Source organism: Ptiloglossa arizonensis, chromosome 7 (genome assembly GCF_051014685.1).
Source record: "Ptiloglossa arizonensis isolate GNS036 chromosome 7, iyPtiAriz1_principal, whole genome shotgun sequence".
NCBI classification, from domain to species: Eukaryota; Metazoa; Arthropoda; class Insecta; order Hymenoptera; family Colletidae; genus Ptiloglossa; species Ptiloglossa arizonensis.
Genome location: NC_135054.1, coordinates 8,876,532 through 8,899,390, shown reverse-complemented (window position 1 = coordinate 8,899,390; position 22,859 = coordinate 8,876,532). Strand labels below are relative to the sequence as shown.

At 32.5% G+C, this 22,859-nt stretch overlaps 2 protein-coding genes and 1 long non-coding RNA gene across 6 annotated transcripts; 1 reads left to right on the top strand and 2 right to left on the bottom strand.

The window, feature by feature from the left end:
• Positions 1 to 82: 82 nt before the first annotated feature.
• LOC143148885 (uncharacterized) lies at positions 83 to 19,299 on the top strand. The gene is made up of 3 exons (XR_012992633.1): positions 83 to 147; positions 18,931 to 19,017; positions 19,101 to 19,299. It is a non-coding gene; the product is annotated as an uncharacterized LOC143148885 (long non-coding RNA).
• LOC143148883 (lipid storage droplets surface-binding protein 2-like) lies at positions 1,722 to 5,052 on the bottom strand. 4 transcript variants are annotated; one of them, XM_076315673.1, is made up of 5 exons: positions 4,901 to 4,983; positions 4,665 to 4,794; positions 2,988 to 3,340; positions 2,514 to 2,760; positions 1,722 to 2,423 (listed from the first exon to the last, which is right to left on the bottom strand). In XM_076315673.1, the coding sequence occupies exons 3-5, from the start codon at positions 3,297 to 3,299 to the stop codon at positions 2,167 to 2,169; spliced, it is 816 nt and encodes a 271-aa protein (XP_076171788.1). In that variant the 5' UTR covers positions 3,300 to 3,340; positions 4,665 to 4,794; positions 4,901 to 4,983; the 3' UTR covers positions 1,722 to 2,166. The 4 variants fall into 4 exon arrangements, with proteins under 4 accessions (XP_076171788.1, XP_076171789.1, XP_076171790.1 ...); XM_076315674.1 differs by having other exon boundaries at positions 4,671 to 4,794; XM_076315675.1 differs by lacking the exons at positions 4,665 to 4,794; positions 4,901 to 4,983 and adding an exon at positions 3,896 to 4,629.
• Positions 6,448 to 13,394, bottom strand: Lsd-1 (lipid storage droplet-1). The gene is made up of 8 exons (XM_076315668.1): positions 13,268 to 13,394; positions 10,384 to 10,525; positions 9,278 to 9,463; positions 8,747 to 8,939; positions 8,429 to 8,598; positions 7,541 to 7,798; positions 7,365 to 7,463; positions 6,448 to 6,905 (listed from the first exon to the last, which is right to left on the bottom strand). Exons 2-8 carry the CDS (start codon positions 10,510 to 10,512, stop codon positions 6,777 to 6,779), a joined length of 1,164 nt encoding a protein of 387 aa, XP_076171783.1. The 5' UTR covers positions 10,513 to 10,525; positions 13,268 to 13,394; the 3' UTR covers positions 6,448 to 6,776.
• Positions 19,300 to 22,859: the final 3,560 nt, after the last annotated feature.

Genomic DNA, 22,859 nt, shown 5'->3' with positions numbered 1-22,859 from the left:
AGAAAGTATGTATTTCTACAACATTTCTGCATATAAATGTAAATGAAATTGACTAAACCAAATGCAATATGAAATATTGTAGTGAAACTGTATTTATTACGTATAGTTAAACGTAAGTTTTAAGTTCATATCATACCAGATTAAGAGGTTAGTGGATTTCATTCAACATTTATAAATAATGATTTTTTAAACGATGTTTGAATGTCTATTCTATTGTAATCAGTAATATGTATTTAACAAAATCATATCAGTGTATGATACAAGTATGTGGTGTATTGTTTCGAATTATTAAAATGGTTATACATACATCTGTTTTAGAGTAAGTAATTTTACAAAATACAAGTTTTATTAATGTTCTTAATAGTATAGATGTTTAAATTGATCGAAAAATAACAAAAATTCTAGAAACAAGTATTAAGATTGCTAAATCCATACATAGTACGCACACACAAATATCAGATTCTGCTTCTGAAATATGTAGACGTAATGACTCATATACGTCAATGTTCGTAAATGAGTCACATATGTGTGTAACTACGTATATACATATGTTTTCAATAACAAAATATTTTCCTGCGTAGAAAGGAAGTTTCTCGGGGGTACTTTACTGCAATGTACAGCTCTGAGTTTCATTTATGTTGCGCAGCTATACATGTATACTTGCACGTATTACTATTGCTATGACGTGGCTTTACGGTGACATTCCTTCTCATCTATACACATTTTGTATACGTTACATTGATTCATAAAACACTTTAATCATTCGAAGAACCGTGATTAGGGATTTCTTTCAACTAATCTGACACAATATTTTACATACATATGTATATTCTATAATCTACTCGTGACTTGGCGAGTGAAAATAATGCATCATTCATTCTTGTAAATTGTCATTAATGCCCTATGAACCTTGCGTCATTCTGGCCTTCGTGTTTTTACGGAACATTGCAACATGTTATCATTTCCGTTTTTTATTTCTAAAAACTTTAAAAGTCATTGCACTTCTTTAATCCTTGCTAGAGTATTGGTTTATTTTCACGTTAAATTGTTGTACGTATTATAAATATATTTTTACGTTATCTGAACGTACAGTTTAATCGTTGTATTTTTTCTAATCACCGTGGCCTTATTTCCACTTAAACTCGTTATCAATCGATCAAATCCATGCGAATCTTTCTACTTCTTTGGAATATAAATTTTATTTAACGTTTATTTATCAAAATAGTATTTGCACTTTTATTTTGCACGAATGAAAACATACGTTAAAAATATTATATAAATTAGTATAGTAGTATTTTAAATAATTGGAAGAAGTTTGCTAACAAAAGTTGTGTGTCTTTTTTTAAATGAAATAGCCAATGTTTACAACAGAATCCAATAAAGTACTACTAAATGTTGAGAATAAAATTATTAAGGTATACCTTTCCTAAAATTACTATTTTCTGAAATTCGTCGTCTCGAATGTCGAAACAATTGGCAATGCCCTAATGTTACTGAGGTCGAGTTAAAAACCTATCGATGTCAAATGGTAATTCTTTAGTAACTGAATTAAATTTATACAATTTCTATCACCAACGTTGTGTCCTATTATTTAAAATAACGAAATATTAAAATGTCCTGTTTTTATTGGACCACCATTGTGTATGTAAATTGTCAACGAAACGTATTTTCTTCGTTCAGAATTAATAAGATAAATACCAACAGAGGAAAAAATTTTCCTCTGTTTTTATTTTATTAATCAAATTGTTTACTTTATTTGCGTATACACGGCAGATACAAAAAATATAATAAACTAATGTATAAATTTATATTATGTACATGTGCTTAATGTATAAATGATTAATAAATAAAAAGGTATACTTATTACTGATAAAATAAGTTTATAAACGATAATCGATTAATCTGAAATCTTGTATTGTTCGTAACTCTAGTAATGTAAACTTATGATGCGTTACATTACGTTTCCGATTGTTTTCCTACAGACGGACAAATATGAAATAAGCTTAATCTCTTATGTATAATACATAATATGTTATATTATGACGAAACGGGAAAAGAAGTTACAATAAAACGAAATGAATAACGAAATGCTTGTAGAAAATAAATACGAAAATACAATGCAGTTGAAAGGAGTCTTCTTTGAGTTAACGGTACCGAAATATTAATTTATTTTTTCACTACCGTTTTCGGTGTGTCATTTGGTTTAGACGTGTGAGCTTGTACTTTTTCATTGATGATATGAAGGTACTCGATAAGCTGTAAAAATTGAAACACAGAGCTGATGTAGGATTTGAAATTATCGGTGTTAATAATTCCCAAGTGAAGTATTATATTCGAGTATACTCGTCTTGCAGCTTTATTGGATAATCGACCGACAGTTTGCAATGTGTGGAGGAGTTTATCTTCTTCGTCTGTTTTTATGTCTGCAAACAACATAAGAGAACGGTGGATAACGTGCTACAGATTACAAACCCTTGATTAAATATAATAATACGTGCACAATGTTGACCCACCTATTGACTGTTCGTCTTCTGTAGGTGGAAAATATTTATCGATCAGATTGTCAACAAGAACAGCTGTATTATCCAGACCCCTAACAGCTGCACTACCATAAGGCGTTTCTAAAATCTGATTCGCTTTGTTCCAACTCATGTTCCTCAAATTGGAAGCTTGCGACACTAATAAATCGTTAGCAAACGAAATACTCACAACGGCTGGCTGAACAGTCTGTAGTGCTAATACGTATGCATTTTCTAAAATCTGTAATAATGGAAATATTGATGAATTATTAATGAAAACTTTTTAAAAGAACAATTAGACGTGACGATTAATCATTTTGGTGTTTCTTGTTCGTAAAAGAATCATTCACGATGTTTCGATTTATTAATATTTAACCCGACTCGTAACGGTTGCTCGGAAAATTTCATTGGAACTACGTTCAGCGTTACAGTCCTTTACGTTTATTGGAAAAATCTTTGGTTTCCAACCTGCTCAGATTTCTCCTTAACCAGCGGAACTTTTTCTTCGATTTTATCGAGCCCAAGACACAACGTGTGGTCAACAAAGTGTATAGGGTTCTCGAGTTTCTTGGCGATGGGTGCAGCAATGGGTGCTGCTTGTTTCGTGGCGTTAGTTAAAGACGTTTCCGCGGTGGTTAACATCCAGTGCACTAGCTGGTGAGAATCTTTCACACGTGAGTACGTCGCGGCGGATTTAGACATCGCACGTTCGACTACTGGAAATCCCAAAACACGTTGAAATACCTCGATGTGAGGTAACGATGCAGCTTCGGTCGTCATTCTTGTATCAATATTGTAGAGTTAGTCGGCGACTCGAAATTCTGGAACAATGTATTTATTATTTACACAGTGTAGCCTATTTTAACCATATCGTACGAATGCTTCTTGTAATTAACACTTGTTGAGACGAATGCTTCAGATTAAATTGAAATAAATTTCGATTTTGTAGAATTAGTCGACGACTCGAAATTCTGGAACAATGTATTTATTATTTACACAGTGTAGCCTATTTTAATCATATCGTACGAATGCTTCTTGTAATTAACATTTGTTGAGATGAATGTTTCAGATTAAATTGAAATAAATTTCGAAGAGTACGTCCCGTGGAATATGAAACAAAACTAAACAGTTTTTCACTTGGACTTATAGCTTGTGCAGAAATAAATTCTAAGATACGTAAGATAATTCAATGTTAGAACGTGTAAAACCGAATTTGAATCTAAACGACGAAAATAATATCGAGTTATTTTGAGATTTAAAGCGAGGCCTTCGAATATCTATATTAAACGAATTTTTGAAGTATTTTGAAATATATTGAAGCATTCGTAACTGTAACTTGCAAAGCTTGGACGGAGACTGCTCCAAAATATATTCACCTCCAAACACCTTTTTTACAATTAATAATTTTGGAGATCATTGCTCGATAAGATTGAAATAGGACACCTTGTACACTTTTCAAGACCGTGCACTATCCCTAACTTTTATTTTCGGTAGAAAGTCTATCATAAATAAATTATAAATTTCACAAATGCGTTGTATGGATAATTTAACTGATCCACTAAATTATTAAGTATTTGATTAATTATCAGTGTAATTTTGGAGTAAAACGGTGATGAATTTGAAAAACGATTGTATACCGGATGTATTATACCGTGATATCGCAAAGGTCAATGGACTTGTCGGAAATAATGTATACATGTATATAGTACACCTGCCACATATAGTTCTATGTACATTACTTTCTCAACTTTCGCTAAAAGCATGGGCTAATACAAAATTTTGCGCGTTAAGGATTCGTTTATACTTCGCGACGCGTGAAATCGAAAGTTACTTAAAAAAAAAAACAGAAACTTTCACTTTTACGTATACTTTACTGAATGTTGATTTTTAAGTAACTATTATCACACTACTTTATACTAATTTAAATTAAACTGTACCGATACGCTATACTATAACTATTGCTGTGCTTCTTGCCGTTATCGTTACTATTAATATTATTACTATCACAACAGTTGTATTAGATTACTAATTCTCAATTACAATTTTTATCAAATTTTTATCTTCGCGATATATCGTCTGAAAAAGAAAGCACATTTATACGTATGAATTGTAAATTAAATTTGTAATATCCATTCAATAATATACTTATGCGCATTTATGAAGTATTTGGCAGAAATTTAATCGTTTTGTGTTAACGAAAATGGATATCGGTTGTAAGCGTTGGAAGGAATCAACTCATGTGTACATGTCCATGGATAAGGTAAATTTTGACCTTCTGGAAGTAACAGGAGAACTATTTATAAATCATTGAAGATTAAATTGTCTGTTATGATTATCGTACAAGGTCTTCCGATGAAACTGTGTTATTAGGATACACTTACGTTTGTGTTTTTATTCCCTCGTCCCTGTAATGTGCGTGCAGATTCAACACTGACCGTTGCGTGTAGGTTCAGTCCGTAAGTACAAATGTGCGTCGTTGAACGGCGTTCCAATACTTATAACCTGCCTACCGCCTGCGCGTTGAGGTTAAACCGAATTAGCCAATGAAAATCAACCGGTAACCAACGTCGCGATATTCGAACATGTGCCACGAGGTTTCAAAGTCCGCTAGGGCGACAGCGTTTTCGTGATATCGGCATTTCTGGTACTGTCACGTAAATACGAGTGAAAATTACGAATCGATCGCGACAACGTCGAGGACTTTGTACTCACTGAATTTCTTATGAAATTATATACGAACATTTAAAAATTGGCTATATAGAGCAATGTTTACAATATTTAGAAGAACCTTTTGAAACGTCTTCAATATAATAAATACACAGAGGGAAATATTCCGGTATTAAAATCACTTGCAACAAATACATTTAGTTCTGAAGTGTGAATGGAAATTGTATTGGATGAATTGTGTTGTTCAATTTACAAAATTCGGAATCATTTCTCGAAAGATATATCGTTAATTGCATTCAGAAATTCAAATAAATATATTAAATAAGATTTTTGTTTGTGTATTTTGTCCAAGTATGCGTGACATAGTGTTTCACGTGGAGTAACCAATATTTTTTAAGCTTTTTTTTCGGTTTCTTAGATGATATTATTTGAAGCTTCCAAGTGTGAGCTGTATCTTTTAAGAAAGACATATTGATACTAATCTGTATCCTGTAATTCTTGTTTACTTAAGGTATCAATGTTCATATTACGAATTGTTCATTACCAACCGCAGATCTTTTTATCAGTTGGCTGAATGATTAATGCAAAGAAAGGAGAATATTTAAATGGTCTACGTTGCACAAAGTAAAACTGGGCAAGTACTCATCTTCCCTAAAAATCCACAATCACAGCTATACTTATCGAAAGACTACAAGATATCTTGCTTATGTGAAAAAGTATACATTGGAGATATTGGACGTAATTTAAGCACACAACTTAAGTAATTTAATAGGCACAATTATATTAGACTACTATTGCAAGTAGCCATAATAGGAATATATCAAAAGTCTACAGAACACGAGATACTTTTCGATAACACTCAGATGATACCCAGAACTGAAGAATATTTTCCAAGAAAATACAGGGAATCATTGAAAAGTGTTCTAATATCAATACGGACACTATTAACTGAATCTCATCCGGAACACACTTCTTTCAGTTTTTGAATTGTTCAGTCGACCAATTAAAAGATCTGTGGTTGGCGACCAAAGATCTGTAACGTGAACATTGGTAGCTTAAAGAGACAAGAACTACGAGATACGCCCTAGTATCGATATGTCATCTGACCCCATGGCTGGCTAACTATAATACTAATGGAACATGGATGTTTCCCACCTAAACGCACAGCTTACATCTGTAAGTGTTAAACAAACTCTTTGCTTGTTAATTCAACGTATTACGGAGGATAGAAGAGAAACGAGTCTTCTCGACGGTATTACAATGAAGAGAAAAACATTTTTATTTCTACACATTCTTACCTCTAAACATTACATTTGTTCACCAGAAATAAACTTTGTTAACTAGGCGTTAAACGTAAGCACTGTTGGCTAATATGACATCGATACATTGTGCCATTGATATAATAAAAAGAAATCAATTACTTGTTATCTGAGCAGTGAAAATACAAGGTTTCGGAATGGTCTCGTTACGATAAATTGGACATTTCGCGTAACTCGTGAAATTTCGATTTGAGATCGTTCTGATTGTCATTGACCTTGAAATAAAAAACAAAAAGACATTCTTGTGGAGCAACTATTAAATGCGGCTTGGTTACTCGATACCATTTATTGGCGGATTGGAAGACATCGACATGTGGTTATTGTGGTTTTGCTGATAACACTGAACGTGTGTTACCTTAGAAACAGTTGGACGATCGGCCAAGAAAGCTGCGAGCTGTTCCTGTGAGAACAATATCAAAATATAGCGATTAATAAACGTTAATCGTTGAAATTATAAAAAGATTTAGTACACGGTTTTGTATAATTCCAATGAAATTTTATCCAAGTTTTTTTTTTTTGTAGAGACGGTTCGATTTTTATAATTTATGAGAAGTAATAATTCTCTGCAAAAACCCTACTGCTGACAGACTAATTACATTTAATGAGTAATTGAGGAAGAATCTGTGTAAAATGTAAAATATAAGTAGCAACACTTTGAAGATATACATAGTTTATAATTTTGTTAACTAAAAGTTAAATTTTATCACAAAATATTATCATATTGTTAAATTCATCGTGACAAACGCACATTAGAATTACGTAAATTTTATCGACAATCTCCAAGTTACAAAACTACAATAACAAGGATTATTAAGAGTAATGTGATTACCAATCGCATAACTAATTAGGTTTTACGTACCAGTAAATGATTTGTAGTTTCATTAAGCCTTTGTATAGCCGAACGTATTGCTAACACTTGCACTTTGGCTGCATCTTTTTTACCAATAAGTGGCAGCATCTTAAACCCGAAGAACGAGAAAATTCATAAAATAATTCAATTTTAAGTAAGAAATACGCGACGCCGACGATACTTACCTTCAACGTAGCATCTGCAACTGCGAGTAATTGATGCGATACGTTAACGAGAATTCTTCCAAGATCGTGCGGAGATCTTTTTGCTAATGTTGAAGTGCCATTTACGAGATGGACAATACGACGTGCCGATTCACGCGTTAACAGAACCAACAACTGTTCCAGAGAGGTTGGCCGAGCTTGGTTTTCCGGTTCAGGCAAACTTAACGTTGCCCATAACTCTTTAGCTTTTTGATATGCTAATTTTGGATCCGTTGCTAGCTGCAAAGCGACAATCGCCTTACTTTTATCAAAAATAATAGATCCATCGAAACGAGAGAACATTTGAACAATTGCGAAACCATCGATTATTCGATTTGGATAGAACGTACTGTACGCGCGTGAGAAGATTGCGTCTAGAGTTATGGGTAGTTTTATTCGTTCACAGGCCATCTTCTTAAGTGCGTATGGGACAGACGTACTGTTCAGAGCTGGAAAGAAGACCAACGGGACCCCATAAGAGCAAAAGGAGTGATTCCTCGCTCGCTCCGCCTATCTCCGCTACACGACTAAGTAGTATCAATGGATGCGATCGCTTTGACCAATTGCACGTTACAGTTAAAATTATGCGATAGCAGAGGTGGAACTGCAGCCAATCGAACCTGCATTCTTTAGTCTTGTCTTCTTTCTAACTCTGAATAGTACATACATCCTTTTCACGCCTGACGACATTGCCTCTGAACAAATCGAATATTCTGCCGTAACTCTAGAAGAAATTTCTTCACCCGCGTATTATACATGGTACTCGTTAAGTGTTCAGATACAGTTTCTTACGAAATGGAAAAGTAACACACGTCCTCGAACATCCCTTTTGTATTTCCATTAATACACAATTACGCGAAACTTACTTACCAATTCTACAACGTAGAAAAGTACATGAATGCATTCTGTTCCTTGTTCCTTAAGGGCTCGAGCTTCTGCTAACGTGCGACGTGTCAATCTCTTTTGTAACTTTCTCGAGAATCTAGCGCCATGCTTGATAGTCCGTGTGGTCTTGCTCACGCTTTCAGGAGGAGTGTTCTCTAAAAGAATTTGCTTTTATTAAATAACCGTCTCACGGTATTCAGAGCGAATCGTTTCGAACGCGGCTTTACGATATTTTTTTTCCACTAATTATTATCGAAGTAATCGATCACGATTCGTACCAATAATTTCGAATGGAGCACTTACCATCTGTGACTTTGTCCGTGGGATCAGCGGGCAAGTAACGATCTACGTATTTGTCCGCAACAGTTAGAGCATCGTCCAATCTATCTACTGCTGCAATTGCCGCATGACTTCCTATCTGTTTTACACTTCCGGCCCGCATTAACACAGGCCTAACGAGTTTGTTGCTCACGTATTCCCGTGCGTTGCAGTATATCTTAACAGTGTGCGAAATAAAATGATCTCAAAACGAGAAACATCGGATAATTAAGACGATTTAAGATAATTTACACGTATAAGGTGTGAAGCAAATATTTGTCACGATTTTCGGGTATAAATGTATGCATTCGAATCGAGAAAGATTTGTTAAACGAACGTGCTGAATAATTTTGTTTGTGAATTGCACGAGTCGCTACAATGACTAATAAAGTAGATACGATTTGAAATATCAAATTATCGTTCGTTACAAGTGGAGTAAAATGATAAAAGCAGAAAACATTTTTCTACGCTATCTGTCAAATATATTTTTCACACTGTATAAGTATGTAAACTTACAAGATGGGGAGGTAGATGCACAGCCGGTACTCTCTGTTCAACGATGTCGATACCTTTACAGAGCAGTTGATCGATCGTTGTAATAGCCCCATTTAGCGCGCAAATCGCTGGTTTTGCCGATGCTGTGGCGATCGCAAATGATTGTTCAGCTGTATCCAAACTCCAGCACATTAAAAAATTTGATCGCTAAACAATGAATGTATTGTGTTTCTATCATTTGGCAATTGAGAGGGTTCTGTTTAAGTGGAATATTGTTTGAGAATACATTTCCACTAATAATTTTGGAGGAATTTTACTCAAAGTCGTTGTAAGGTTACGCGGTTACAAATTCTTGGGATCGTGCATATGAAAATTGAAGCGAACTTCAAGAATTACAAAAACAATTCATCCATTGAAAAAAATAATAGAGGTCGACGAATTATAAGATTCATCCAGTATACAAAATAACTATCGTTAAACGATTAGTTTACAATAGTTACTTCGCGGAGTAACCGTTGTACCACGCTTTGAAAAATAAATAAATGTTCATTTTTTGTTCCAAATATTATTAATCGAAGTATTCTTTAAAGGGACCATCGGAGATATATTGTTTAGACTAAAATTTATCGAAAAATTAAATACGATTCTTTTTATCGTTTTTTCTGGATTTTTCTATGAATTTGTTTTTGGATAAGTAGAATTACAGTAAGATTCAAACAGTTGCACACCATGGAGTTAACGTATGAACAATGTGAATACGTCCATTTAAATTCTATCGAAGAATGTGGCCACGAATAGTCTCTTAGCGGATACCGTGAATCCATATTTAGACGTTACACGTTGGAAGGCAGTTATATTAAACTTTCAACTTCTCGTTCTAAACTTGAAGCACTTTCACGGGAGAGAGGATCGACGAGTCAAAGGTGGAGGAAAGCGACGATGGGGTTTGTTGAATAGTCGGACTGTTCAAACATTGTACGATGGCTCGAAGAAAACTTGACACGACAGCACAAACATGTAGCCATGCCTCGACTTTCTATGCACAGTTAATTGGCGATTGTTTCGACACGTTTGCGGTGACGCGGCAATTTTACTCGAAGTAAATGTCACATATAGACAATCCTCACCTTTATCCTACTGTAAACATTACCAGCAATCTGTATACCGTTTTCCACGATAGGTAAACTTGAAATTCTGGCAACAGATTCGAAATGTGGCAGATCAGAGTGCCGCCTCTCTGCGTTCGCTCGCGCCATTTGTAGATCGTCGCTGTAATCAATTCAATATTGCAATCTTATGTACATACTGTTCACGTTCTTGAAAATATTTTCAAAAGAATACGTTTGAGGAAGATTATCAAGGTATCAGGAATTATAATATATGGAGTTTCAAGTTAAATGCTACCGTCGGTTGCAAGATATTCGGAAAATAAATGCAATCGGAAATTCTCAAAGTAGCGCTGTCTCTTCGAGATATAAATTTTATTGAGTAAAAATACATAAAAATTTGGCAAGGAATTAAGTGTAACGTTCAATTTGGTTGGAATTGATGCGATAGGGTTAGGAGGAGCTCAGAACACAAGAATATTTCTTGGCTTCATCGACTTAAGAATATTCTCCAGGCGCAACAGCTTCGAAGCTAATACCTCGTGTCTCACGGTGGATGATGGTAAATTGATATGTTTATCGGTGCAAATATATTTCGGTAATTATTACTCATTGGACCGTACAACGTGGATGCGCATTTATTCGGTCTGAATAGACAGCTTGGATCAATAGTCATTGGTACGTTGACCTGTTACAGCATAAAGAAAATGCCGACTGTCACATGTTATGTCGTAAGTTACAATTATATAAGAAGTCTCTCAAGATTAGGAATAGTTAGAAATGTAACGCTTAATCATTTAGATGTACAGAATATATTATTAACTCCACAGTGCGTGTCGATGCACATTTGCGTCAACTCTGTGGCTCATGTTTATCGACTCATCGTTAATTTCTTAAATATGATATATTATATAAATGCTCAATTGCGTATTTATAAATCAATACTAGTTTAGAATAAAATTTATTGAAAAATTAAATACTATTCTTTCTATTCTTTTTTCTGGATTTTCCTGTGTATTTGTTTTTGGATAAGTAGAATCACAGTAAGATTTAAACAGTTGCACACCATGGAGTTAACGTATCGTTCACAATTTTAATTAGTTAAGAAATCGTCAAGGGAGGTCAGTCATTGGAAAAACTTGTATTAAAGAAATAGAGTTAGGTGGTAAATTAGGAACGTAGCAAAATATATACAGTTCGAAGTAGCATAGAAATCATAGAAATAGTACATCGAATTCATAGTTCACAGGCTGTATCTTCTTCGATGTGGATGATCTGAACTGTATACCTTCCTTAGCCAAATCATTTTATTCTTTCTGGGTAGTGAAGAACTGATCTGAATAAATAGGAATGTAGCGAGTAATAGACATAGATTTCTTTTTCGACTAATTCTTGATACGAGAAAACCATAAGATGTGTAAATCTGATGATCAAACGTTTAAGGTGCTCAGATAACCTTTAACAAGAAGTAATTATACTTCTCTGAGGGAGATACTTCTTCTGGCGTTGAGACATATCTTCAGAGACTTCGGAGTGATTATTTTCTACTATGTTATGTAATCGGCGTAAGGTCAAGTCAGTTGCCCAGACTTGTATCAATTAATATAGAAAATCTTTCGGTGCAACTGGACTAGAAGTATAAATAATAACAAACACTACGGTGAGCAGTTTCGACGGATTAAGAGAAACAACAAAACGTATAGTAAACGTCCATTCTATCCAGCCACGCGGATTGTTGTTACTGGAATATTCGAGGAAGATTCATTAAGGTATTACATTGAACAAGATCGTGCGACGAAATTAGTGAATTAATCCATGCAATCAGCCCATGGCATCTCCCCGTGCAATCAGCCCATGGAGATTTTCAAAGCAATACGACCGTACCCTATCGAGTATCTTTTCCCACGAGTATTAACATTAACATTACATTCATCGCCGTTCGTTACTTATTATTTATTATCAAATGTACAAGTTTCGTCGGAGTGATTTTAATCAGAGACTATGTTTATTTTAGAATTGTAAAACGAATATTACATTCCTATTGCTATTCTAAATCCCTGATTATTTGTATCGGTATCACGATACATTAGAATACTCCGAATGTCTTCGTTATATTCGTTAACTGTACGTGTATAAAAGTTACGTAGTTTTCACTTTACTCCGTCGCGATAAAATCGACGAACGGATTGTAAGATCGAGAAATAAAATGTACGATGAAGTGAGTACGGTGCAGAGTGCAAGATCGTAGAACGTGTTCACAGGATTGTGACCAGAAAATTCTGAGATATTACGTACGAACACGATCAGATGTTAGACGAAAGAAACGATCTGTAGGAAAAAATTGATAAGAGGGATCGTACTACTTCGTGGCTGACGGTTCTTTCTTCCAAGGATCCGTACAACTCGAATCTATCGATCAGCTCCTTGCTCGATAACAAGTATTATCACGGTACGGTGACTCTTGAAGACAAAAATCGAGGATGGACGAACCATCCTGCAATTTATCCTTTTTCACCAGTTACGGAGCAATAATCTCTGCAGCGTGTTATCAGACCAACGTCACGCGTTTCGAACTTACAACGATAAGTACATTTTGAATGCAGGTCGATACCCCTACCGCTATCATCTTCAATACCTTCGTTGTGAAAACACGAAAGAGTAAGAGGGGAAGAAAAATTCACGAACATCGAGGACGATTTGGATAACGCGACAAACGCACGATTCAACGACTACTAATCTCTCAGCTGTGTTCGAGTACGTGCACGTACATCGAGATCATCTCACGGACACGCGAACGAGACACGTAGGTGGCTGAAATTGCTCCCGGATAATAAATACCGGATGAAAAAATGCACGAAAACCGAGCTTGACCGATGGTTAAGTGTACTGACTAGTGAATACTCACCTCGAAACGTGAAACGATGAGTGGATCGGTAACAGGGGTAGGATCTGATCGCGAAGAAATTATATAACGGAACGTAGTGGGATGCAAAGTCAGATGGAATGACAGAAAAGATGGTGTTTCGTCGAAGAACACGCCACTAACTGCACGTCGTGGAGTGCGAAACAGTATCTCATCGGTTTGACCTATGATACCCCGATACAGCCGCGGCAACCATGATGCCTAAGGAATAAAACTTTTTCACAGTTTCTGCTTCGTCTTCTGGTCCAATAGAAATCGTTCCAAACGTCCCTAAGACCGAGCAATATTTGGATCAGGCGTACGTCTTTAAATACCTGTAACGATCGTTAATGCTTCGAAGCAAATGTACATTCGAAGTAACAAAGGGACCTATTTGTAAATCGTGTGTCGATAAATCGTGGTACGGATAGGTGTTCGCGTTAACGATCTTCGACTCGACTTCAATTAATATTCTTTTCACTGGAATATATTAGGAAGCGTGCAGTGTCTTCAGAGTAATTGTTGACTTGGAAAATAATTGTACGAGTATTGCCTGAAATTGAAGTAAAATTTTTCCTAGACCGAGTCACCGATTTTACGTTTACTGTGAATTGTAACAGTAGTTTACGATACGAAATTGTTATATATTTTGAAAGTAATTGTTTACGTTTCTTCATTATCTCATTTATTTCTTAAATTAAATTATTATATCAGTTCCACCGTAGTTTGAATTTGGAATATACACCTAACAGTGTTCGTGTTACGTCACTTATTTTTAATAAGTTTCCTTTTCTAATTGCAAAATTAAGCAAAATTGTATTCGAATAAAGAACGACGAATAAAAATAACGTACGAGTTTCAGTTTCGAGTCGTTTGTTCGATAGAACCGGTTAAATTTTGATTCGTTCTAATGCGAAATATTCCATTCTATAATGTAAATTCAAATTTTTATTCAACGAATAACGGCGAAAAAGTTGTTCGTTTTTTTATTCGTCGTTCAAAACTATTGTGTAGATATGCCCTATTTTAATTTTTTTCGTCCCTGGTGTGTATTGTCATACTTACTTCGAAAATGGTATGCATAAACGATCGAGTTTCGTTAATGATTAATGGTAGATGTTTGTAGGTGATAATAGCTTCGGAAAATTTATAACGGGAAAGAAAACTACGCGGAAAACTCGAAATTATCGCCGGCAGACGTTCTTAATTGCTATGCAAAGTCCACCACAGCAAACACCCATTTGTATATATGGGATGGCATGGCAATCAACTGGATACGTGTGATCAGAAAAATACGTCTTATTTTTTCACAGTACACGTATTTTGAAGAAGACATTACGATTCTGTCGCGTAATGCAGATACGCTCTTGATAAGAATTGTCATATGGTATGAATAAATATATACATGGTAGCTCAACGTAAAGGGTTCCATTTCCATATCAACGTACACGTCAGTACAGTGTGTTTCGCGAATATCTTCGCTGTTTCCAAGAATACGTTCAAGTGTTACTTATGAAAGTTTTAAGGTTCAAAGAAATACATAATATAGTAAGAATGGTTTTTACAGATAGAGACGTAGAGATCTATAGGTAAAGTTTATTTCTTTAAATAGTGTAATCAATTTTTCACGCTTGATTTTGATAGAATAGCGAATTCCTCGTATAAAAGTATCAAGGTATAGTTATCTCAAAACTTATCGTTTTTAAGATATTTAACTTTGTTCGTTCTATTACTTATCTGCTATTTGTTTACAGTCGAAGTAGTGAAGATGTCTGCTAATATGTTTCATAATGAAAGTAATTAGACGAACAAAGTCAAATGTCCTGAAAACGTTAAGTTGTGGGACAAATATATCTTCGTACTTTTATCCTGAGAATTTGCTATTGTATTAAAATCGAGTATGAAAAATTGATAATTTTATTTAAAAAAAAAAATTAATTTTTATCATATTATGTATTCCTTTGAACCTCGTGACATTTGTACGTAATATTTTCACGTATTTTTGAAATACTAAAAATATTCCGATGGATAGGCTTCACGAGACACTGTATATTAACCTTTATCGCTCCAAATGTTTAACGTGACTGTCAACCGACAATTCCAACTCATTCTCAGTATATATTTGCTCACGAGATTTTAAATGTCATATTTTAAATGCAACAATAACATGCAAATAATAATCTTAAAATGATTTTAAAACAATCTTTATTCATTTCAAGAGGAACATAATTTCGATAGACAGGAATTTAATAAATTAATTATAATTGGCTAATGTATGGTATTTTTGCAAACGTTCATTTGGAAGAAATTCGGGTCTACAGTTACAGATTTCACAATGGAAAACCGTTTGTTTTTTTATCGCACCGTTGAAGTGATAAGGAATAAATTAATCAGTAGCGTGCCCGACAAGCACACTTCTGTAGATCGTTGAATATCAAAGGTGCCTAACAGGCACACTTGGAGCAATAAGGGGTAATTTTAGTAAAAAATTGATTCAGAGGAATATTACATACTAAAAACATTTTCCACGTAGAATTTAAAATTGTAAGCTTATTTAGTTTATCATACGATTGAAAGTTTAAAAAGAAGAAAAGCATTAAATCTAAGCTGGTATATTTTTTAAGTAAATGCAGCTAATCAAAAAGAAACTATGCCATTTTGTGTCTAAATATGAATTTTTATTATTTTATTAACAATATCGTAGTTGAACGTAATACAGTTCTGTAATGCGTTCATTTACAAATATTGGACTTACAATTTCAGTACGATATAAATTGTTGAAAGTGTTCGTTAAAATTTATGTGTCAACGATTAAAAAATAATGAATAATTAAGAGATACAATCAACTCTTAGACGAATTAGTAAATTTGGTACTTTCGTTCTATAAAATTCTAAAAATTTCATTCTAGATTTTCGACGTATGTTTGTACGACGCATGCTGTACGATACGTAGGGTGCATCGCGTGGACTATGATCGCAATTATCGTGCAAATTATCAGTTTATAGTCTTGAGAAAATACAGAGATCGTTATACTTATTTCCATGATTAATGGGCATTTTTTTACTTTATGAACTGATGCGATTAATAAACAAAAAAGTGTTAGCAAACGCAAGTTTGAAAAATCAACAGTGTTGTTTCTCAATAATTATGTTATCATTCCTCGTTGTGCAATTTGTTACTAATGTGTACATTTGTTACATACGTAATAAAATACCTCTAATTTAACAACCTATTCACAAAGTTTAGCGTTTGTCATGTCTTAAATTAGAGGTATTTTATTTTGCATTTAACAAGTGTACACTTTAGTAACAAATTGCACGATGAGGAACGATAACATAAGTAATGAGACGCAACACTGTCGATTTTTTAAACTTGCGTTTACTAACACTTTTCTGATTATTTTCATTAGCGTACCTATGGATATGGTATACCATTCTGAAAGCATATTTTTAATAATGTTAAACTATGTGACATTACAATATGGAAAGTTATCATAGGGGTAAATTAAACTAAAATAAACTATTTTTTTAGTTTATCAATTCCAATATAATGATATAGATAATGAAGGAGGGAAACGACCTGTTAAGTGCACTGTATGCACTTGAATAGTTGCATCTTGTAGTAAATTGCATTTACATTGAAGATCTCTCAGGTCATGACATGATTAACTAATTAATCATTAATTTATAAAAATCTGTATCTCAATAGGATAAATAAAGTTGATATACAAAATTAATTTTCTTTATTTTTATATCACATACAACGTAATAATCAATGAATTGATACACCAAACTAATAAAAGCATCAATATTTCTTAATAAAAGAAATATCATATATTTCGTTAAAAAAAAATGGTATCAAGAACTAACGCATTAATTATTGGGTCGAGTCGTAAGCTCATAAGTAATTGACGATTCAAGTAGTAGATCATAAACATTTTGAAAAATTCCAAATGACCTACAGTTCCTTTTTACTGTTGTGCGTACCTTATCTTGAAGGGTTCGACAATCTAAATACAACAATTAACAAGCACAAATCAAGTACTAACAACACATTTATCACACAATGTTGTAAAAGTTGCAGAATAATTAATAATAGTCCGACGACTACTGCAAAAAGAAATGTGTTACGTTATCGGTACAGGTGTAGCAATAGAACGTACAATGCGAAATTGGTTCGCACGATTTTGTTCTAAAGATACCAGTCTTTGAGATAAGCTTAAGCTGGGACGATTAACGCATATCGATGACAATGTTTTGAAAATCCTAACGGAACAAAACCCACACCGAACAGCCAGAGAATTAACAGATAAGATGGAAACATTCGATTTAACATTTTTCGACACCTGGAAAGATTAGGAAAAGTCAGCAGGTTAAGTGTATGGGTTCCGCATAATTTAAAAAAAAAAGCAGACAAAATTGTGGTTTCACAGAAATAAGTATGTACGGAAATATTTATATAAAAAAAGTGGATGGAAGAAAATCAACAGCTTCGAGCAGAATCAAAGCCACTCTTCATACGAACAAGATTCTTCTTTGCGTATGGTAAGATCGAAGACGAATAATTCATTATAAGTTAATGAGGCGTAATGAGACAGTTACAGTAACCTTGTACATTGAACAATTGACCAGGCTCCAAGAAACATTGCAAGAGAAACGACCAATCGTAAGGGAGTCGTGATTTTACATAACAACACTAGATGTAAATGTGACAAGGATCACATTTTGATAAGAAAAAATTTTGAACTTAGGATGGTCCGTTTAACACAACTTTCCTTACTCATTGAATTTAGCCTACATAGATCATCAATCATTTTGATTTTTATAAAATTCTTTGAATGCACAAAAATTTAATAACGACGAGCATGTCCTAGAGTTCATTTAAATGTTCTTTTATCAAATAAGCTCATTTTTTGTATCAGGAATTGACATGTTACCAAATAAATGGGAAAAACTGTAATTTAATAGGCAAAATTATAACTCAATTCAACAGATTCAAATTGTATGAATGTTTAATTACCAATCAAACCACAATACGAGTAATATATAATAATTCCAGTGAGTTTTTATTTATTAATTCTTTTGAAATTGCTCAGTGTAATCATATTAAAAACAATTTATCCAATTTATTATTACGATATTGATGTGGTGTTTCGTTATATAGTTATTTTTGTAACACTTTATTGTACATTTATACGTGAAATTATTTAATATTGTCTTCCAGCGTATCTTTCAGTTGGATTAAAAATGATTCATGCAGACGGAGATATTATATCCAACAATAACTCTTAGAAATTTCCATTATTTTCTGTATTTACTAAAACAAATGAATTTAATATGGAAATAGATGTATTAAGAATAAAAAAAAAGTATTTGGAAACATATCTATTCGCATTATAATTTAATCAATAATGAAATATGTGTAATCATAATTCAATTTAGAATATCTTTTCATGTGAAAAAAATTGTTTTAAAATTTTTACTTATTTTTGTAGAAGGTTCATTATATTCTTAGTTACGTTAAATCGAGTCTAATGATTCATTCATTCAAAATCACAATTATATTACAAAGATACTTAATTATTTAACTTTATTTCCTAAATGCTATCCCTCCCCCCTATATTTTATTTATATTAAAGCTGAGAAATCGTTTGATTTTTTTGCAGACAATCATCAGACCTTGTAAGATCAAGTCGTGAAAAACAGGCAAATCGCTATAGCAAATTAATGAGTGAAGTATCACCACTGGTAATGTATGTGTTTAAAATAATGTCGTACGAACACGCTGAGTTGAAGTTGCAGCAGAGTGCAATAAAACAGAGATACATATATTTAGTTTCAGATATCACGACTCTTCGTGTGATTCAATTAATTGTTTAAAAAGATAGTCGCTGTGCTCGTTATCAGCAACTTATTTTTTTATTTATCGCTGTTATAAGACACTTTCACAAGAAAAGAGACTGGACGAAATGAATCGTTTTTTATTTCCTTTATTATTCTGACAATACGAAGAATGAGATAGAGTTAAGTTTTAGTGTTTCTTTTTTTTTTTTTTTAACGTTACACTCGATTGATTTTTCTCTCCGTTCAATGAAATGTGTAACTTTATTAGCACTAACAAATTTATATAATTTTTTAACTAGTAAAAAGCACATGAGTTAACGATAAACATATTTGATGCAAATTTATATTATCTTTTCATGATTAACATGATTAACTAATCACGAAATGATACTTTTGCTTATAATTGAATTGAGAGGAAATAACAAAAATATTTAAAAAGAACTAAAAGGATGTAATTTTATACCAAAAGATGACAATACTGATTTATGATTTAAGATTACAAATGTTATTTCTGAACACTGATTAATTTTGGTGTCGATCAATTAATATAATCATTATTATTTTCATGGTAAAGGAAGCATAAAAATTATCGCAAAATAAACAATTACTGACGAAAGTGATTGTGTTACAGTGTAAAAAGTATAATGTCACATTAAGTTTGGCATGTGTAAAAAATTGAAACTGTTTCGATTGTAGAATAAAGAATATTAATGATCGCATATAAAATGACCTAATTTTTCATAATGCTTCAAACTATAATATCTTGAGTGAAATAATTTTCAAAATCTACGAAACTCCTTTTGGACATGTTTAAATAAAATTAAAGGCTACTTGTTAAAAATTCAGTCAAATTCAAAATGTTATTCGAAAAACTGTCCGATATGGTGATCTCACAGTAAATGGCTTATCGCTAAAAATATTAATAGACTCGTTTTTTAATACATATCAAAAATAACGAATCAATTATTTTTACTGTGTTATTTATTCGATTTTTATACTCGAGATATAAAATGATGAATTCAAACTTGTCCTTGTTGTACAAGGTTATTTCTGTCACTTACTGTGTGTCATAATAGTTTAAAGTAATTGGTAGTTTCATTATTAATTATAATATGCCCATTAAAAAATAAAACACACCGACATATGAGGCACTATATAAATTCCACGAATATAAAAAAGAATTTGTACATCATTCTTGAGTTTCATTTGCATCTTTCCTACCAAAGTAGGTACGATTAAGTAGTTAACTAAATATACTAGTTTATGTGAAATTGTCCTTTCGTCACATGTGGAAAGGTCGTATTAATCGACACTCGTTTCGATGGTTAATGGAATAAAGGTTGTCACTGAATTCAACCGACTAAATAACTAGTATTGTCAAGCGGAAAATTGCTTGCATTCATCTGGAGAAATCATTGGAGTGACATTTCAATTAACAGGATTTGTATTGCAGTTTTTTCTACGATTAGTATTCATTGATGATAAGTGGCGCGGCTTTGAAAAACTTTAGCTAATGTTTGTCATTTCACTACACATTATACACAAAAGAGTCGTTAAGTAACAACGTGATAAGATTGTTAAAACTATATTCATTTCTGTTTATATTTAAAAAACAAAAAGACACCAGAAATTCATTTATTTTATCACTGGTAATATTTATTCAAATTATGACGGTTTCAAATATTGAAAATTGACGTATAACAATTACTAATAATATCTCGAATGTTTTAAATTTACATCGAACTCTATAAATTTTATTCATCTGTTTAACGTTGTCTCGTAAAGTACAGAATATGTATTTATTTGAAATGAAATCATTCGTAGAATGAGATCAGTGATCATTGCCTTTTTACTTGCATTATTCGTTCATTAGTGGACACGAATCGAAATATTTAAGTACGTGAAATTGTAGGTGAATCCGTCCATGATAGCCTGAAAAGGAATTAAACATTTGAATACCGCACGTGGTAATCGTCTGGAACGTATGGCAGCAAGCACCACGCTCCTTAATCACAACTTAAGCGTGCTATTTTTAAAACGTACAGTAACTGAGGTTGAGAAGTGATTATTGTGTGAGAACCCAAGAAGAAAACAAAGCTAGTACGAAGGAAATGAATTGCCCGAAAGGATTACGAAACGGAGATTGTAACCTCTGCGGTTTAACCAGAAATTTCCAACATGGAGGGAACATGTTTTAAATTTATATTTATAAATAAAAATAATTACCTCTCTATAATCCCAAATCGAAATTTCGTCTGTTTTTCAAAACTTTGTAAATGTCAAAATAAAGAATTTGTGAAATTCTTTCGTTCACAAATGGAGCCTCGAAGTGTAAAACTGGAATAATGAGTTTTGCGGTTGTTGTCAACTGATTCCAACTGAAAATTAAATTAAAGGAAAATAGGACTCACGGTGTAATATTTTTCAGTGGCATCAGTCCGCAGATAAATTTTGTTTTAATCATGAATCCAATGTTAGATACTAGTATCCAATATAATAGGTTGTTCAATAAATTTTATCGAACGACAAAACTTATTGAGCAATCTAGTAGAGGTTTTTTACATCGTGCACAATCAAAAGAAATTAATCGTCGTGCAAAGTTTCGAGAAAATTGAGCAACATCGTCCGGTCACATCGGTCCGATGCGATGGTGCACTTAGAAGCACGTAACTCAATAAGTACGAGTTGTGTTAAGGATTTGAATAGATAAAAATTGAAAAAAGTTTTTCAATTTTTTGCTGCATCACTTTTATAACGTATGATCTCGCGTAACGTATAATAGAATCACGTTTTATCGATTCAGAAGAATTGATCTTCCGAACATTCATTTTCATTTAAGGCGGTTAAGTTAGTGACACATATTTTAACAATCGCCACTTTAAACGATGATAATAGTAAATTCTAGGTATTATATGTATAGAGCATTTTATGAGATACAAACAATAAGGAGAAGTTCTTTTTTGTAATAACAGTAATTATGAATATATAAATATATAAATATACAAATATATAAATATACAAATATATAAATATATAAATATATATATATAAATATATAAATATATAAATATATAAATATATAAATATATAAATATATAAATATATAAATATATAAATATATAAATATATAAATATATAAATATATAAATATATAAGCAAATAAATATATAAATATGTAAGTATATAAGTATATAAATATATAAATATATAAATATATAAATATATAAATATATAAGAATATAAATATATAAGTATATAAATATGTAAATATATAAATATATAAATAAATACATACATAAATAAATATATAATAATATTTTTAGAATAGTAATAATTTATAATAATAGCTTCTTTTATATTCAAATTTTCGAAAAATAGGTCATTAATATTCAGGTATTCGACGTATTGTCGATGTTCCATTAATTGTTACCAAAATATACGAATGCCCGACATTATAATTGTAAACACAAGATACGTTTATTTACAAAGCTAAAAATTGTTTGTAACTTCCACGTCTCACTTTTATCGCGAACGCTACCGTTGTCTGCTCGATATTTGCATGCGTTGTTATTTTCAAAGTAATGATTCTAGAATTACTAGTATCATATTTTACTGCAGTTATTCATACTTATAAAATAAATTGAAAACGATCGATCACTTAGTGAATGTCGAAATTGGGAGCACTTACCTTATTACTTAACAATTAATGACGAATCCCACCAAACGCTTCATGAAAAATTTGAGTTCAAAT

Bases quoted from the DNA above. Each gene is read 5' to 3' on its own strand.
- Lsd-1 (XM_076315668.1), bottom strand. From the start codon at position 10,512: ATGGCGCGAGCGAACGCAGAGAGGCGGCACTCTGATCTGCCACATTTC. The intron at 9,464-10,383 runs GTGAGGATTGTC...TTCATTGTTTAG, and splicing joins ATGTTTACAGTAGGATAAAG to CGATCAAATTTTTTAATGTG. The intron at 7,464-7,540 runs GTAAGTATCGTC...TTCGGGTTTAAG, and splicing joins TTGCAGATGCTACGTTGAAG to ATGCTGCCACTTATTGGTAA.
- LOC143148883 (XM_076315672.1), bottom strand. From the start codon at position 3,299: ATGACGACCGAAGCTGCATCGTTACCTCACATCGAGGTATTTCAACGT. The intron at 2,761-2,987 runs GTTGGAAACCAA...CCATTATTACAG, and splicing joins TTAAGGAGAAATCTGAGCAG to ATTTTAGAAAATGCATACGT. The intron at 2,424-2,513 runs GTGGGTCAACAT...TGTTGTTTGCAG, and splicing joins AGAAGACGAACAGTCAATAG to ACATAAAAACAGACGAAGAA.